Source organism: Mastomys coucha, unplaced genomic scaffold (assembly GCF_008632895.1).
Source record: "Mastomys coucha isolate ucsf_1 unplaced genomic scaffold, UCSF_Mcou_1 pScaffold20, whole genome shotgun sequence".
Taxonomy (NCBI): Eukaryota; Metazoa; Chordata; class Mammalia; order Rodentia; family Muridae; genus Mastomys; species Mastomys coucha.
The window spans coordinates 97,275,897-97,293,938 of NW_022196903.1; the positions used below are offsets into that span (position 1 = coordinate 97,275,897).

The following is an 18,042-nucleotide window of genomic DNA, read 5'->3' on the forward strand; positions in this document are numbered from 1 at the left end:
TTAACAGCGGAAGTAGGCACCATCTTGCCATGGCGAATGCCTCTCAAGATTCACGGCTCCCCACACCAATGCTGTCATTTACTTCTGGAGATGACTGGCATCTGTTCAGACTATCATCTGCTTACAAAGATAACCCCCACATGCCTTGTAGAGACTAGAGTGTTGGGGAAGGCACACAGGAAAAAGGAAATGAACATCCACAAAGAGTTGTTCTTTGCAACACAAAGATTCCTGATACTCTGTTAGAAGAAGAGATTACCACCCCTCCCCCCATAATTGGTTTGAGTTGGGCTATCCATTCTGTCTTCCTTTGAATCTTCATTGTTGAATCTCCAACAATATTATTGAAAAGGTTTTTGAAAGGACTTCACCTATATCTCAAAGATGTTTAAAATCACACAACTTCAACAGAGTAATAAAGTAAAAATCACTAATTATAGTGGTAATATTCTGTCATATACATCATTAACTCAGTTTCCTCCTGATCCTGACATTCTCTGGCTGTAAGTATTTCCATGTGCAGGTTAGGCAAATGAAGCCCACAGAGCTCACACAAAGCACAAACTCTTTTCCAAGCTGAATGGAAGCCAAAGCCCATTCATGCCTATCTGCCCCCAAACCTTAAATCCCGCTAAGTGTAACTCACATCAACATTGCATTAACCAAATGAACCCTTTCAGTTTAAAGAGGGAGAACAGTGAGGAGTTTGCTTCTATCTGTTCTGAGGTGGTTACATTAATCATACATCTAAGTCAATAATGATAAGATTATTTGGGCTATTAGCTAAGAATGCTTTCTGTGCAAGCTTGAGGACTTCAGTTTGAGTTCTCAGCCCTTGTCTAAAATGTCAGACAGGATGCAAACTCGCCTAGCAGTGGGCAGGGGTGTGGTGGGGGTGAGGAGAAGAGGAGCAAGTGAGAGAGCAGAACACAAGACACAGATGTCCTTCTCTGACCTGTGCTGCTTGTATGCACATATATGCACACTAGCACACGTACATACACACACATACACACACACACACACACACACACACACACACACACACACACACACAAATGTTGATACTATTAAATAAGCCAGGGAAGCTTCCAGAGACATATACATGTTGGAAAGCTTAGAGCTTATAGATTCTGTGGAAATGAGAAAGAGTTAAGTGATATTTTGACTCTCATTAGACAAAGAAATGTATTTGCATCCCTGCCATCTTATCTACAGTGGGAACCTGCTGTTTTATTAATTCATACTCACACTATGTGAAATGAGAGCAGACTCATCATGAATTTAAAGATATGTGCTTTCTATGGATCTTACCTTTTTAACCAAGAATCAGAAGAAAAGCTACCCTCATAAGAACTGAAACAAATATATGAAGTTATGAAAAGAAACAAAAATCATTAAACAACTCAATGTTTCCTTATCCCATTATTGTTCAGACTCTGTTAGGAAGTGCTCCTTAAAAATAAAGCATGAAACCCGGGCAGTGGTGGCACAGGCCTTTAATCCCAGCACTTGGGAGGCAGAGGCAGGCAGATTTCTGAGTTCAAGGCCAGCCTGGTCTACAGAGTAAGTTCCAGGACAGCCAGGGCTACACAGAGAAACCCTGTCTCAAAAAACCAAAAATAAATAAATAAATAGATAAATAAATAAATAAGCATGAAAGCAAATAAAACAGAGTTGTCCAGAATATGAGATATTAAGCTAGCTGGATAAACTGTCTCTACCTGTGATGTTGTGTTAATAGGATTTAAATCATTTAATTTGTTTATAAGAAGTGAAGAGTGTCAGACAAATGATTTTTTTTCAAGAACAGAAGTAAAAGGAGAAATTCAAGAAAGTGAGATATTTGCATTGCTCAAGCACAAACTCATGAAAATCTGTGTGGGAGGAACTGAGGCCCAGGGCAGCCTGTCACTTGGCAGATTGCCATTTTGACAGATGGTATAAAAGGCAAGCAGGTAGGAGATTCATAATCCAACCACTGCTTGGTGGCATGCTCTGTAGAGTTCAACATTGAATCAACATACTCCCATATGTGTCTGTCTGACTGCAGTTGGCCATTTCCGAAGGATATCTGCCAGGGCACTGGGCTTGGTCAAAAAGGATATTGTTACAAAACTGTGAGGTTAATCCCTTTGGCTTTGAGGGAAAATAGCACATATTTGTAAAAAAGAACTTTATATTTACCTACAATGTCATTGTTTCCTAATAACTGAGGTATTTTATTCATTTTCAGTGTGAGCAAGTAATTTGAAATAACTGAAATAAACAATTTGAGACATTAATTTTATTATTGGGGATGGACAAATAAGGCAATTCAGTGGTTAAGATCACTTGTAGATGCCTGATTTGATTCCCAGAACCCACTTGGTAGTTCACTATCATCTGGAACTCCAGTTCTAGGAGACCCAATGCCTTCTCCTGGCCCCATGGTCATCAGACATGCACGTAGTACATGTACATACATGTACACAAAACACTCATAACCATAAAATAATAATGAATTTTGAAAAATTATTATATACTTGTTGACCAATGGAAAGTTTGACCACAAGCATAAGACTATACAGTTAGGAAGGATGGACTCTTTTTTTTTTCATAAAAATATTTACATCTTTTTACTATATATATACTCAAGGCTATACCATTTACATTACAAATGTAGTATAATTTTTTTTTAATTTTATTTACATGTAAATTTCTCCATTCCCAGTTTCCCCTCCAAAAAACAAAGAAACAAACAAAAACAACCAAAACCCTGTTGCCTCCCCCTTCCCCATGCCTGCCACCCCGCCCTCTCCCACTTTCTGGCCCTGGCATTCCCCTACACTGGGGCATAGAACTTTCACAGGGCCGAGCTCCTCTCCTCCTATTGATGATTGAATTTGCAATCCTCTACTATACACATGCTGCCTGAACAATCAGACCCCTCCATGTGCAGTCTTTGGTTGGTGGTTGAGACCCTGGGAGCTCTGAGGGTACTACTTAGTTCATATTGTTTTTCGTCCTAAGGGGCTGCAAACCCCTCAGCTCCATTGGTCCTTTCTCCAACTCCTTCACTGAGGACCCTGTACTCAGTTCGATGGATGGCTGTGAGCCTCTACATCTGTGTTAGTCAGGTACTGTCAGAGCCTCTCAGGAGATAGCTATATTTAGGCTGGCTTACCCTTCCTTCAGTTCCTGCTCCATAGTTAATCTCTGCAACTCGGAAGGATGGACTCTTATGAAAAGCAGAAATCAAATAGAACCCACTAAGTAAACAATGTAAATTTGAATCTGATAAGTCTTATTTAGTTAGCTTCTTGGAGCATCAGATTTGATAGTGATAAAATGAAACAGTAATCCATGTCACCCTTAGATTGTTCTCAGAGTAGTGAGTAAAAACCAGAAATATGGTAAATACCAGAATTATGTGTTTTCCAATCTTGTAGGAGAAGAAAAAACAAGTTGTCCACCACTTACAGTTGTTTATCAGCAACACTATGAAGTCACAGTCTTCATAGGATGTCACTTTTCCACCCTCATTTTTATGAGAAGGGGGTTTTCCTCACAGGTTGGCCCTAGGTTCTGTTTCCTTCATTGTAAGGCATGTGGCAAGGTTATCCCTGCCTTTTGTTTTGCTTTTGTTTGGTTTGATCTTGTGAAGCAATCTCCCTAATGCTCCGGAATTAGGGAGATTCCAGGCTCTTGTCTCCTTCCCTCTGTTCCCCACAGAGCAGGAAAGCAAGGTCCTTGCTGGGCACTCCAAGCTGTCCTGAAATGAAAGAGCTGCTCCTCCATCCAGCCCACGCACTTGGCTCCACTCCTCAGCCACTTTAGCCAAAATTGGCTTCATTAGGATTCAAGGGGAAGTTGTTGCCTGCCTTTGCTGGCTGCAGTGTTGTGGTGTTGAAAGGTCACACTGGGAAAGGAGCTGTTGATCTCTGACCATAGGGAGATTTTCACACTTGACAAATAACTTGTAATATTATTTCTCTGGACTTCAGTTATCCATTTTGCATACGGCTTCACTGATTCAGCCCTCATGTAGAGTTAGCCTACTTCACAGAACAGACAAGATTCCCAGGGAGTAGACCGTTAAAAGAGCTTATGATGAAACATGCTTGTTCAAACTTGATGCTTAAGCATGTGTGTCTATTGGTAAGGCTGATAAAACTTCATGCATATGTAAATTCAGCCTGATAATAGGGGTGCCATGAGATATTATTTATAATTGATATATTATATATAATTGATATTTATTTTTCTATGCATGTTTATTGCAGACCAACTCCACAGGTCGAGTGGAGCAAACTTGGTAGTGAATTACCAGAGGGAAGGGCAACAATTGAAACTCATGAAAAGACACTGAAGATAGAAAACATCTCCGACCAGGACAGAGGAAATTATCGCTGTACAGCCCACAATTTGTTTGGGAAAGCCAGTCATGATTTTCAAGTCACAGTAGAAGGTAGGTGTTCTGATCATAAAATGCAAAAGAGCTATAAGAATATGTTCTGGCGAGGTGTGGGGGAAGGGGGTGCCTCGGTGGTCCCCTGAGGGACCAGACATACACCAGTTTGTTACAGAATAGAGTTTATTTAGGGCATGGGAAGGGGAATTAAGAGGGTAGCAGAGGCGGAGAAAGGCAGAGAGGAGAGAGGAGAGAAGTAGGGGCCAGCCATGACCACGTGGAGAGGGGGTGGGGGAGAGAATGGGGAGAGAGAGGGAACAAAGGGGCAAGAGGCAAGGAAGAGAAGCAGGAGTAAGAGAGAGAGGAGGGGACAAGCAGCCTCTTTCATAGGGCCAGGCCTACCTGGCCATTGCCAGGTAACCATGGGGAGAAGCATACCTGGCTGCTGCCAGGTATCTGTGGGGGTGGAGTTTATACAGAATACTAACAGTATGCCTCTCATTAGAATTTAAGTTTCTACTTCGGAGAGAAAAATAAGTGCATACTATTACAGACCTCAACAATGAATCTGTCAAAGTTGATCATTTTAGTTTGGAATTTTAGTTGTAGTATGGGCACTGAGTAACATTAAACTTAACTAATCAGTCTTGTAATTTATCTCCCAAACCCAGATGGAAGGCATAAATGTCAAGAAGAGAGTTCATGTAAAGCCCTAAACATACACCACTTCCATGGCCAGTTTAAACCGTCATTAAACCTAGCCTCCTGTAAGGTTTTATTGCATGAAATGATTTTTATTATAAGGCCCACATGACGCTCATAAATAAGGTCATGTTCATGAAATCAAACATTATTGCAAGAACCCTGGAAGGAGGTTGGGAGTGCTTGCTAATCGTGTCACTCAGCATCTGGGTCTGTGGTCACAGTCAGTTGAATTGTCTTACCTTATTCCTCATTCTAGCCTTTCTTGTTCTGTCCCCTGGTATTCAATATATCACTTAGAGTGAAATCTGAAGAGACCACATGGTGCAAATATTAATATTTTTTTAATCAAATAGTACCAAAATATATTACTCTCATCTTCTGCCCATAAAAACTGAAAAAAAATCTTTTCATCAGTTGAGATTTTCTGCCCTGTTTTTGTAATTAAGAAAGTTGGTGATGATGACACTACTTTTAGGAGTAGTAGTCACAGTAATTAGACATCCAGGCCGTGGTTGCGGTGCTGCAGTTGAGGTTGCATGATCTTGCTGTAAATTTGATTGACAAAGACTCTTTCCTGAGGATCCAGTCACAACCAGGCTTTCTCTCTGGGGATGAAGTAATTGTGTCAATAAGATGAATGCAGTAGCCACTATCTTGGACCTTTGTACTTAGTACTGTGTTGACTGACCTGTGGAGGAGGATCATCTCTCCCAGGCTGCCAGTTCATGAACTAGAGCTGTAGGGTCTCCATTAATATTCTGATAAAGTTCTCTTTCAAAGCTTCAATTTGTGCAAGAAGCATGTCCACGGTGGCCTTTTGTTTTAATTAGTGGAAAAGAAAAGAGTCCCAGACACAAATTTCACTCAGAAGTAAATGTCCCAGTAATTGACTGAGTCAAGTCTCTGTTTGGACTAACACAATTTCTCAACCCTGTCTATACTATTTTCTTAGTTAAGGAGAGAATAGGAAAATTAAAAAGGGGGAATTTGTTTGTTTTTGGATCAACAAAGCAAATCTTTATATAAGAGAATACAATGTTAGCCATTAACATCAGCATCTATCAATAATAACATATTCCTCTGACAATAAGTTATTCAAAAAGACATTTAGAGAAGTTTGAAAGATCTCACTATAATTTTAGACATTATTTGACTCTTGCCTATAATTTGGCTACATCTTTTGATGGGGATATTTTCCTTAGCCCCTGGTGCCTGTCTAGCACACACACACACACACACACACACACACACACACACACAGACACACACACACTTGAACCAAACATACATAATTATTAGCCGCTTCTACTCTGAGATGCTGACTGTTAGAAAATCCTTCCAGATGGCTCCTGCGTTGCTACGGTAGCTGAATATTTTAACAATCTGGCCTTGGTTTTCTTGACTATTAAGACCAAAGCTTTCAAAAAAGAATTGCAAATGTTGCAAAAAATATTATACTAGTAAAATTAATTATGCAACTTAAAATGTTGACTGTAGGATTCCAGAGGGATATAGGTTTCTTGAAGAAATTATCTCTACTATTTGTAAAATAGCTATCAGTGGTCTGAGATGTAAATATTATGTTTATGAAGACAATTGAATCATTTCACTTTTGTGAGAAAATAGTAAACACACACTCAGAAGCATGTTTCAGCTTCTCCTCCCACCTGCATGGGAACAGTTGAGCATCCTCAAGAAGTATTTTTCTCCCTTAAGGGTGAAAGCAGTAGCTATAAACATCACTAATTATCAGGAGATGGGAGATTATCTTTATTACATTTTCTTTGTCTCCTTGTATTTTCCTCTTCATTTTCATTCTTTTATTTAGAAACCCAAATTAAATCAAGACTGTCATGTGACAGAATAGCAGTTCTCTCATGTATTTTGATCTTCTAGTCCATTGTGAAAATATCCTGTGTGGCTATGCACAAGCATAGCTTGTACCTTATCCTGTCTGTCATTTTCTGTTTCTATTCTGAAAGTTCTATTCATTTGCATGTTAAGTTAAAATAGCCTAAATAAGTAATCAGATTCCAATTCAAATATTATAACTTGTATGAGAAAAACAGCTGATGTCATCATTAGATGTTACCATAATTTCTGGGCACCTACGTTATGGATCATTATATATACAGTAACAACTAAGAACCAGTGAAATGGCCAAGTGGCAAAAAGGCCTGAATTATGTCTTTGGAATCTACATTAAAATAAAAGGAGACAACTGACTCTCTAAAACTGCCTGCCACAGGTGTCCCATGGCATAGACACACTCTAATAATAATAATAATAATAATAATAATGATAATGATAATAATAATAATAATACATATATGCATACATAAGATGCCACATAAAACATAATTCTAGACATCAGTATATCAGTAACACTTAAAGTGATAAGAAAAAAATTTTGAAAAGTGTCCCACCAACAATTTTTATGTTGCCTACTTTGGAATCATTTTAGGCTCTTCAATTCCAGAAATATAATATGAATCATTTTGCACACCTATGCAATCCTTAATATTATCCAGAGTACTCTGCAGTCTCTAAATGCCACATGCTGAAACTCTGTCCAATCACTGGTAGTGTGAATACCTTATTTTGAATTATTAAACTTGTCCCCAAGACGTTGGTAGAATGCTGACCTAATGTGCACAAGGTCCTTGGTTCAATCCCCAGCACCACATAAACTGGGTCTGATGGTGCACTTTTGAATTCTGAGCCCTTGGGAGGTGGAGGCGGGAGGATCAACAGTTCATGATCACCCTAAGCTATACAGGAAGCAGAAGACTGTCTGGTATACAGGAGATGTTGTTCCATGAAAATCAAGAATATAAATATTAAGTAGACTTCTGTGATAAAAAAAATACTAAAAATGTTCACTGTGTTACATGTTTCATAGATATCAAATACTCCCATTCTGTTTGGTGTTTGGTCTCATAGCAAACCATTGTTTATAATGTTGTCAGGATTCACGCATTGACATCTCCATTTTGGGCATTACAAATTGAACTTATCATCTTGCACCTTTTATCAGCTACCACATATCTCAAGCATGTGGAGGAAAGAGTGGGACCCCATGGCTTTTACCCCTATATTGTCAGGTTTACTCATCTTTTATTTTTGGTCTCTTTCTCTAACCCCTTGACTAGAAATTACCTATCACACAGTTGTGTGATGTGAGCTTTGGGAAACTTCTGCCAATTCTCTGGCCCTGCGTCTCAGCCACCCTGAGTTTCTCATCAAGATCATGTCCTCAAGCTCATGACAATGTCTTTGTGAACCCAGCAACAGTCAAATAAACAATATGTTCATTAAATCTACATCATGGGAGACTGAATGACTAGACAGTGAAGATTATTTCCCATCCAAGAAGCTTTAGGTTTTATTTTGTTTCTTATGTCTATTCCACTGAAATATATAGATAATTATTAAGCTCTACTTAAAAGCCCAAGCTATATAACTATTTGAAGCCAGACATTCAGAGCCAGAAAGAAACAACACAGCAAGCTTCAACCCTAGCTCTCTAGAGATCACTGTTCTAAGGACTTTCTGTGCTAGCTTCAACATTGAACTACTAAAGAGTCAACTAGCAAAGTCAACAGTGAGAGTCTCAACATGAACTGCATTTAATAGTCATTGCCAAGTATTAAGTCTCCCTCAAGTTTCATGACAATGTCTCTTTCTGTTCACGATCAGAAGCTTAAGGGGGGAAAAGAGAGAAACATCTACATGAATATGAAAGTACTTGTAAAACTTAGGAAGTAGAACCAAGCTAATGGATAGAGATGGTTGCTATGAACCTCCAAATATCTGTAACTTCCTATGTCACTTGATAGATGCAGGCGAGGGGAAGAGGAATTGGAAATGCAAAGACTTAACTGGACAGCTGAACTGACCTTGATTCCTAGTTATCCTGTACAAGATACCTGTCCATGAGGACTTCCTCTATAGCTTCGTCTCTGTTGTTTGCCCAGAGGCTCTGTTCTGAGATCCATGGAGTGGCAAGACCAGGAAATGAGGATTCCTTCTCTGATGACCCTGAAAAAGATCAGATGAATTCTCTAAAGCTCAGTATTATTTCCATAAGATCAAAGGCTAGATGAAGCAATACCTCAGCCTTTCATTTGATTCTCACAGTAATATCTCTTCAATATATGTGTGCAAAGATATATTCATATCAAAGGCTAATGAAATTCATAGACTGAAGATAGGGATTAGAAAATTGATTATTATTTTACAGAGGGATGAAATAATATTTTCATCACAGGATCTTTATTTCTACATGCTCGGAAAGGAACAGTCATAGTTTCTACTATAATCATTATAGTTCGCATATTCATGAGGCTTTCCCCCTGTAACTTGCACATTTTGAATTTTGTTGTTCTGATTGCATAAAAAGACTGAGAAAAAATTGAAAAGATAGAGAGATGTATCACTGGCTAGGATCATATGATGCTCTTCCAGAGGACCTATGTTTGGTTCCCGATCACATGTTGAACAGGTACTTATACCTGACACATAAACAAAATAAACCTTTAAAAATACAATGTCATATAGGCAGTCTTCCTCTACAAAATGTAATTCAGTTTCTAATTTAGACCATTGTACTTTACGCTAAGGGACTCAATATTTTTAGAGTAATCTATTATAAACACAGGAGTTTAACATGAAAATTAACAATTGAGACCACACCCTGTTGGAAGATTCTAAAGGTATGTTTCTTGCATACACATAAACTTGCCTGAATTACCTGTCTGTATGCTTTCTCTTACCTTTTAATAAATTTAATTTTTCCTATGTAATCTCCTTTCTTTCTTTTACTAAAATCGTTTAAAAGATAGTTTCACTTTATACATATACATATCTTTTAAGTTTCCTTTTTCAATCAACACAGAAATCCATAGTTCATGGATGAAAATGAGCAAGCTAAAGTTGATGGGAATTATTACTTTAAAATTGTATTAATCTACTTGTAAGATTAATGATCAGCTATGCACATGGGTCTGGAGAAATGGCTCCAAGGTGGGAGAGCACTAGTTGCTTTTTTGGGCCCTGGTTTATTTCCCAGCATCTACATGGTAGCTCACAATTCTCTGTAACCCCAACCAAGGGATCTGATGCCTTCTTCTGTTCTCTGTGGGTACAAGGTATCCAAGAAAATGCTGCATAGCTATATATGGTGACAACCAATCACAACAACAACAATAACAACAGCAATAATAATATTCATGCACCCTTCTAGTCTTATATTCACTGTTGTCATAGTGCTACCCTGATGGTGACAAGATGTGACAATAATGTTTGCAATGAAGACACTTGTTTTGCTCTGTTCTGAGACTCCCTTTAGAGTTTACACATTTGAAGTTTTATGCATCAAAAGATGAAGATCATCTGTCCCTCGTTTTTCTGCTTTGTTTACAAAGATAAATGTCCAATGTTCTCAGGTTCCCTTTCTGCCCCTTTGTGGGAAGTACATCTCTTGCAAATGGTGTTTTTCTAGTTGATAAGTTATGCAAATTGCTATACATATGATATGTAAATGCTGGAGTCAATAATCAAGGAACAAGGTCTTACAAATTTTACTGTTATTTAAAAAGCTCTCTGGATCTATTTCCTGCATATCCACATTTTCAGCTACTTCACGTCAACTTGAAAAGAAACAGTAGCCAGTCCTAAATGAGTTACCATCTGCTTAGTCCTCCCTCCTACTTCAGTAAGAGAAATATATACAGCTAAGTAAAGCAGCTGTATATTTTTAGTATGCAGATTTATATACGTGTTCAGAGTGTAATGTAAGTACACACACACACACACACACACACACACACACACAAACACACACACACAAATATACCCATCATGCTATGTGGAACCTAACCGCAGCAGCTGCTATAGAATACTTTGTAATGTCTGCCCTCTGCTGGTTTATGGTAGAAATGCAGACCTGTTACACTGGTTGGATCTTTTGCTATGCAGACACGTTCTGGAAATTTCTTTGTTTTGTCTTCAGAGCCTCCACGCTGGAAAAAGAAACCTCAGAGTGCTGTGTACAGTACAGGGAGCAATGGCATCTTGTTGTGTGAAGCAGAAGGAGAACCTCAACCCACAATCAAATGGAGAGTCAATGGCTTGCCGATTGAAAGTGAGTTCAAAACAACCTAACAAAAGACTTGAGAGTGACATGGTGGGGAAAAAGCAATTGAATGGGATAGCATATGATCACAGTTCAGTGACATATGAAGTAGATGGGATGAGCTGTGTCAGCATAATACATTGCAAGAAAAATCATCAGGTGCTTCCTTATGGGCAATTTGGTTGATTACAACCAACACAGTGGAAGAGTCATGGATAGTATATATGCATATACTAACTTAATTATATATTATGTTACATATACTTATTTGTATAATAGCTTATGTAATGACTTAATGACTGAACTAGTAATAGGATGAATACAAACCAACCCCTGTTCCTGCTCTAGAGAAGGAATGATAGAAAAACCCAGTAGATGAAAGCCTTAGTTGCAAGTTGATATTTCTTGCACCCATGCAACATGCTCAATCCTTGGCTCTGCCCCTGCCCAGAATAGCGTTCATCTCACTTTACCTCCATGTTGTGGCCAGGACACATGTGATACCTGAAACTATACATGACACAATAGCTCCCTAGCTGCTGTTGACAACACTAGAAAATCCCCTTGAGTCTTGTCCACATTGATTGGACATGGAAAAACAGAAATGGACCAGCTTAGGGTCCAGCTTCCTCACTGCATCAATCGCCAAACCCCAGAACTTTCCTTTTGAACCCAGAACTGAGCCTGTTCTGAAGGGATTTGTTCAGACAGGAGGACAGACCGTTATGTATTATGTTCTGCTTAAGTAGCTCCATGGAGAAAAAAAAAACTATTAAGTGCAGGTATAGGGCTCCCTGGTCCTGGTTGTCCGTATTATCTGTGTTTCCTTGTGGTTCACAAACTGAAATTATCCCTAGGCTGCAACTCTTCCCAATTCTGTGGCCTCGAACTGGTTATTGGATCTTCTTAGTGTGAGTTTTCCAAGCTGCAGAATGGAAGCAGTGTTAGTTGGTAGTGTTTGAAGGAGATTAATTAGCCAGCTCAGCTACCTAAGGTAATAATTTATGTGTAGAGTTCTCGGATGGTTTATGAACTCTGGAGCCACGCTGCCAGTGTTTGCATGGCCATCCTAACATTTGCTAACTGTGGGACTGAGAATGCCACTGAGCCTCTTAAAACCTATTTTTTTTTTTCATAAGCAAAGCAGAGGTGAAAATAGCTGTGACTTATGGGTTGAGAAAAACACCATTCCAAGAATGTGTTGCACAGAATCTGGCATAAAACAGCAACCATGGGAGGTGGTTATGGGAGGGTGAGGAGTTCAAGCCCTGTTATTTGGATCACTGATATAATACTGAAGTGCCTTAAGGGTGGGCTAAGGAACCCTGAAGTTTAGGGATGCTCTCTGGCTTGGTCAGACAAGTATCTGTTTGCAGTAGACAGTGGTTAATTTAGAGTTCTGTAACCAGACAAATGCTGAGAGTAATTGACAATGCATCCTCAGCCCTAAATGAGACACCTATATCTTTTTGGGAAGTTCAGGGAATATTACAGAGGAGGGAGCTGAAGCAATGTAAGAGTTGGTGGATGGGAGGAGTGCTATGAAATGCTGTCTTCTGGACAGGAAATAGCCATTGCACTCGTGAACTCACAGCACGTATTTTAACTGTGTAAGATCTGTCCATCAAAACTCCAGCATTGGTAGGTGTGGGAGATTTATGAGGCACCACCCATAGCTGAGGAGTTATTGGTATTTGATGGATGCTAAAGGAGAGACATGTTTCCTTTGGTATATGGCAGGTGGCAGGCTGCCATGCTTCAGCGGATAACTCTTATCTAGGTACCGACAGCACTAATTGGATTCAGTGAGTTATAAAAAGGCAAAAGAAGGCATATAGTTGGAAAGGTCATGTTGTCGAGAAATTCATACATAGTAAGTAGGGAGGTACCAAGGTGTAAAGTTCGAGATGCAAGATAGATTTATGGTTATGAAAAAACGTAAGCAAGTGGTTTGCAATCAGCTGTCTGTGAGTGCTTTTGGAGTGGAGAGAAGAGTACACGAAAAGACTCTCCAGGTGTGTGCATCTGGAAAACAAAATGAAAACAGACTTGATTGGCTTAAGCTCAAGGCAGGAGGAAGGGCTACAAGGAAGGGCATGAGTCAGCTTGTGAAATCACATCAGAGCATAGACAATGACAAGGCTGGATTCGGATCTTGGGATTTTAATGATGATAGACGGGCAATCATATAGGGTTTTGATGGAAGAGTTTGAGTGAGAAATGTTAGGGTTTGTTTGTTTATGAAGTACTAGAGTTTGAACCTCGGTTCCTCTCTACTACTGAGCTATATCCCTAGCCCTTGTAATTTATGATTTTAAGGAACTTTCTGGTCCTTGAATGCAGCCTTTAACTTTATGACGGCAAAAAGGTAACTGAAAGCCACCGAGCCCTGGGCCTAGAGATGTTGTTATAGTGGTCAGGTAGTGGATATTTCAAAATAGAGCCAACAGATTTGTTGGTGGATGAGACGGGAATAGCTGTATTCTCCAGTAATGTAGGAAAGACTGAAGCCAGTCAGGCTGGTGGAAAATGAGCCTTGCAGTTTGTACAGCTCCTGAGCACAACAATTTTTTCCATTCCTTGCCACCAGGCTACTGTGTGATGACAGTTTGGCTAACAGAGGATTTAAAATCTCATCGGATGTGTATTTTTAGGGAATCATATACTTTGTGAATCTTATTTCAAAATTCAGTAAAAGTGAATACAGTGGTTGATTATCCATGTAGCTTTCTCTGACGTGGCATGCAGTATTTCTGAGAGTACCTTGGAAAAACAGAACTCTTTGTTCTTCACTTCTCAGATGCAATTGATGAGGCTCACTGAAATGACAATATTTACTTGAAGACAGAACACAAGTAAATTCAGGGCTAGAATGGAGCATAGAAAAAAAGAGCAAATTTGAGTAGAAGAATCTCCGACTATATTGTCCTATTTTCATTGAACTTAGGAAAGAGAAATGTCTAAGAAGAATTATGGAATTATGTCAGGACTAGTGTATTTTGGTAGATAAGTATTAAAAGTTACATTTTCTTGAGCCTTTAGAACAATTTCTTTCAGAATCCTGGCTCTGACCTGGGTACTCTGTGAAGTGCATTGGCTGGGGCAAGACTTGGTCCTGTGAGAGAGTAGGATTACATTCTCTAATAACTTATTCCTGTCCTGACTGGAGTTACTCTAAGGCCTGAAGCTGAAGGCCTCTAGATCTATTGACACTTGTTGCTAACAGCAGGTGATTAGGTAAAGGACTTTTTGCTAGCACTGCCTTCTCTGGCCAGACAGCCAGAAGTCTTTCACTGGTGTGGCTGGTAAACTCTGTGAACCAAAGCAAAAGGAAAGGAAAAGAATTAAAATCAAGATGCTTTATACAGGCAAATATGCACAGAGACATACATTCTTATATGCATTTACATTCACATTCTCATTCACACATTAACACATTCACATTTTTTGTTGTGCCCAACCACCTGTCTCATACACTCCACAAGTATTCATGCATGCTTACATATCTATACATATGCCTCCATATATGTACAGACAAACAGACATATTCATTTGGATGGATGGATGGATGGATGGATGGATGGATGGATGGATGGATGGATGGGGCAGAGTTCCCAAGCCAAACCATTCAACCAACAACTTTATTCCTTTTTTCTGGCCTTTTTATACCTTCTTAGGAAAAAAAAAAGTTGTTTAGAAAATTACTTAAGAGATAAACTGTTATATGAAAAGGGAGTCTCAGAAGAATGTTGATAACAAGTTCAAAGTAATGTTTCATTCTAATATGTTCATTATAAGTTCAAAGCAACACCTGTGGCTTCTTCCTTGGATATAAATGTATTTCCTTGAACACAAATTTGTCCGAAGCCTATTTCTCTTTTTAGTGTAATTGTGAAAGCTCATTGTATGTCTTATTATGCAGCCTTTACTTACGATTATGAGGAGTAGGTATGTTCTATTCTTGATTCTAACTGTATTACATCTTTCTAGCAAAACAGCTAAGGCCATCTCTTCAAACTTTCTTCCTAAAATGATTTGAATCAAATCAGGAATTCTATAGAATCATTAATTCATCTAAACTGCATTGATTCTTGAAAGTTCATCTTTATGTTAATCTGCAGGAAATCTGAATAATAGGGTAGGCTAATTCCCAGAGATCATTATATTACTCTCATAAAGACAGGAAAGGCATATCAGCTTCAAGAAGTAATCATGAGATGAAGTCTCTTTGGAACCATGCCATCGAGCTCAGCCATCCCAGACCATGCAAAAACAGTGAGTCACCTCCAGAAAGGTCACCTGCTAGCCTTAGCCTATCATAGATGACTCCTGACAAATTCTCTTTTGACAATGTGTAGTGTATTATTCAATTTCTACCCTTTGCCAGAATGAGAGCTGAGTGAGGGCTAGTTGTTTTTCATCCACACAGGATGATGTGGTCATAACTCTTCTTTTGCAATGCTGTGTCGGTCTGAAGCTCATCTTGTGGCCCATGATGCGAGGTGGCACCCAGGGGTTATAAGGTTACCTCTGCCAGCCTTAAGGCCTGTGTAATAGTATAGGGATAAAGGATGAGATCAGTTACTCAATCCCTCATGGCGGCCTTTATGATTGCTCATAAAGAACTTAGAAGCTTATGCATCATGTTAATCCTGAAGAGGTAGCTGATAAATGATCTCTAAGCTTTGTGTTAGCTTTTTTATTATTATATATTTTCTTTATTTACATGTCATATGATATCTCCTTTCCCAGTTTCCCCTCAGAAAAACAAAAACAAAAACAAAAACAAAAACAAAAAACAAAAATCTGTTCCCTCTTCCCTCCCACTGCTCACCAACCCACCCTCTCCCACTTCCTGGACCTGGCATTCCCCTACACTGGGGCATAGAACCTTCACAGGACCAAGGGCCTCTCCTCCCATTGATGACTGACTAGGTCATCCTCTGCTGTACATATACTGCTGAAGCCATTAGTCCCACCATGTGTACTCTTTGGTTGGTGGTTTAGTCCCTGGGAGCTCTGAGAGTACTAGTTAGTTCATATTGTTGTTCATCCTAAGGGGCTGCAAACCCTTCAGCTCCTTGGGTCCTTTCTCTAGCTCCTTCATTGGGAACCCTGTGCTCAGTCCAATGGATGGCTGTGAGCCTCTACTTCTGTATTAGTTGGGTACTTTGAGAGCCTCTCAGGAGACAGGTATATCAGGCTCCTGTCAGCCACCACTTGTTGACATCCATAATAGTGTCTGGATTTGATGACTGAATATGGGGAGAATTCTGAGGTAGAGCAGTCTCTGGATTTCCTTCCTTCATTTTCTGCTCCATATTTTGTCCCAGAAAATCCTTCCATAGGTATTTTGTTCCCCCTTTTAAGAAGGAATGAAGTATCCACACTTTGGTCTTCCTTCTTCTTGAGTTTCTTGTGGTTTGTGGATTGTACTTTGTGTATTCCAATCTTCTGGGCTAATGCTTTAAGATCAAGAATTGACAAATGAGACCTCATAAAATTACAAAGCTTCTGTAAGGCAAAAGACACTGTCAATAGGACAAAACCTGCAACCAACAAATTGGGGAAAGATTTTACCAACCCTATATCTGATAGAGGGTTAATATCCAAGGTATACAAAGAACTCAAGAAGTTAGACTCCAGAGACCCAAATAACCCTATTAAAATGGGGTACAGAGCTAAACAAAGAATTCTCAACTGACGAATACCGGATGGCTGAGAAGCACTGTTCAACATCCCTAATCATCAGAGAAATGCAAATCAAAACAACCCTGAGATTCCACCTCACATTCCAGTCAGAATGGCTAGGACAAAAAACTCAGGGGACAGCAGATGTTGGCGAGGTTGTGGAGAAAGAAGAACACTCCTTTATTGCTGAGGGGATTGCAAACTGGCACAACCACTCTGGGAATCAGTTTGGCGGTTCCTCCAGAAATTGGACATAGTACTACCAGAGGACCCAGCTATACCACTCCTGGGCATATACCCAGAAGATGCTCCAAAATGTAATAAGGACACATGCTCCACTATGTTCATAGCAGCCTTATTTGTAATAGCCAGAAACTGGAAACAACCCAGATGTCCCTCAACAGAGGAATGGATATAGAAAATGTGGTACATCTACACAATGGAGTACTACTCAGGTATTAAAAACAATGAATTGATGAAATTCTTAGGGAAATGGATGGATCTGGAGAATATCATCCTAAGTGTGTTAGCTTTTTGATGTTGCTATAAAACACTACCAAAAATTCAGTGGCTTAAACCTGTACAATTTTGTTGTTGCGTAATTCTATAAGTTACAAGATCAGTGCAAGACTCACAGGAAGGAAATCAAAGTATCTCTCTCTCTTTCCCTCTCCCTCTTTGCCCCTCACCTTTACTTCTATCTCCATTGCCTTTAGAGTTATTACAAGTTGTCCACGTTCCTCTTTCTCTCTTTCTCCATCTATATGGATGACATCACTGTAACCATGGCTGTTTTCACGATGCTACACTGTTCTGTTTATACCCAGATAAGAGTTTCTGATCTTCACGGAACAGTGTAGTTACACTAAGCCAATTTAGACAACAGTGTAACTTCTCCATCTCAAAGTCCGGAGGCTTACCTACATTTGCATGGTTTCTTTTCTGGGTGAGGCACATAGGCATAGTTCTGTGAGTGATAGTCAAGACCTATTTTTCTGCCTAATGACAGGGAATGTTGATGAATAAAACATCATCCTTTGTCCTTATTTCAGATATTTCCACAAATATTTAGTCACTGTTTGGAGATACCTACTGTTTAAAGTCTAAGAACACACTT

At 39.3% G+C, this 18,042-nt stretch overlaps 1 protein-coding gene across 5 annotated transcripts in view; it reads left to right on the forward strand.

Annotated features, from left to right (window-relative positions):
- Positions 1-18,042, forward strand: part of Chl1 (cell adhesion molecule L1 like) — a 207,346-nt gene that overhangs the window by 152,292 nt on the left and 37,012 nt on the right. For all 5 annotated transcript variants that reach the window (XM_031382773.1, XM_031382772.1, XM_031382776.1 and 2 more), the window contains 2 exons: positions 4,266-4,450; positions 11,112-11,243. In XM_031382773.1, the coding sequence (XP_031238633.1) occupies positions 4,266-4,450; positions 11,112-11,243 (317 nt within the window). The remainder of the gene's footprint in view (positions 1-4,265; positions 4,451-11,111; positions 11,244-18,042) is intronic.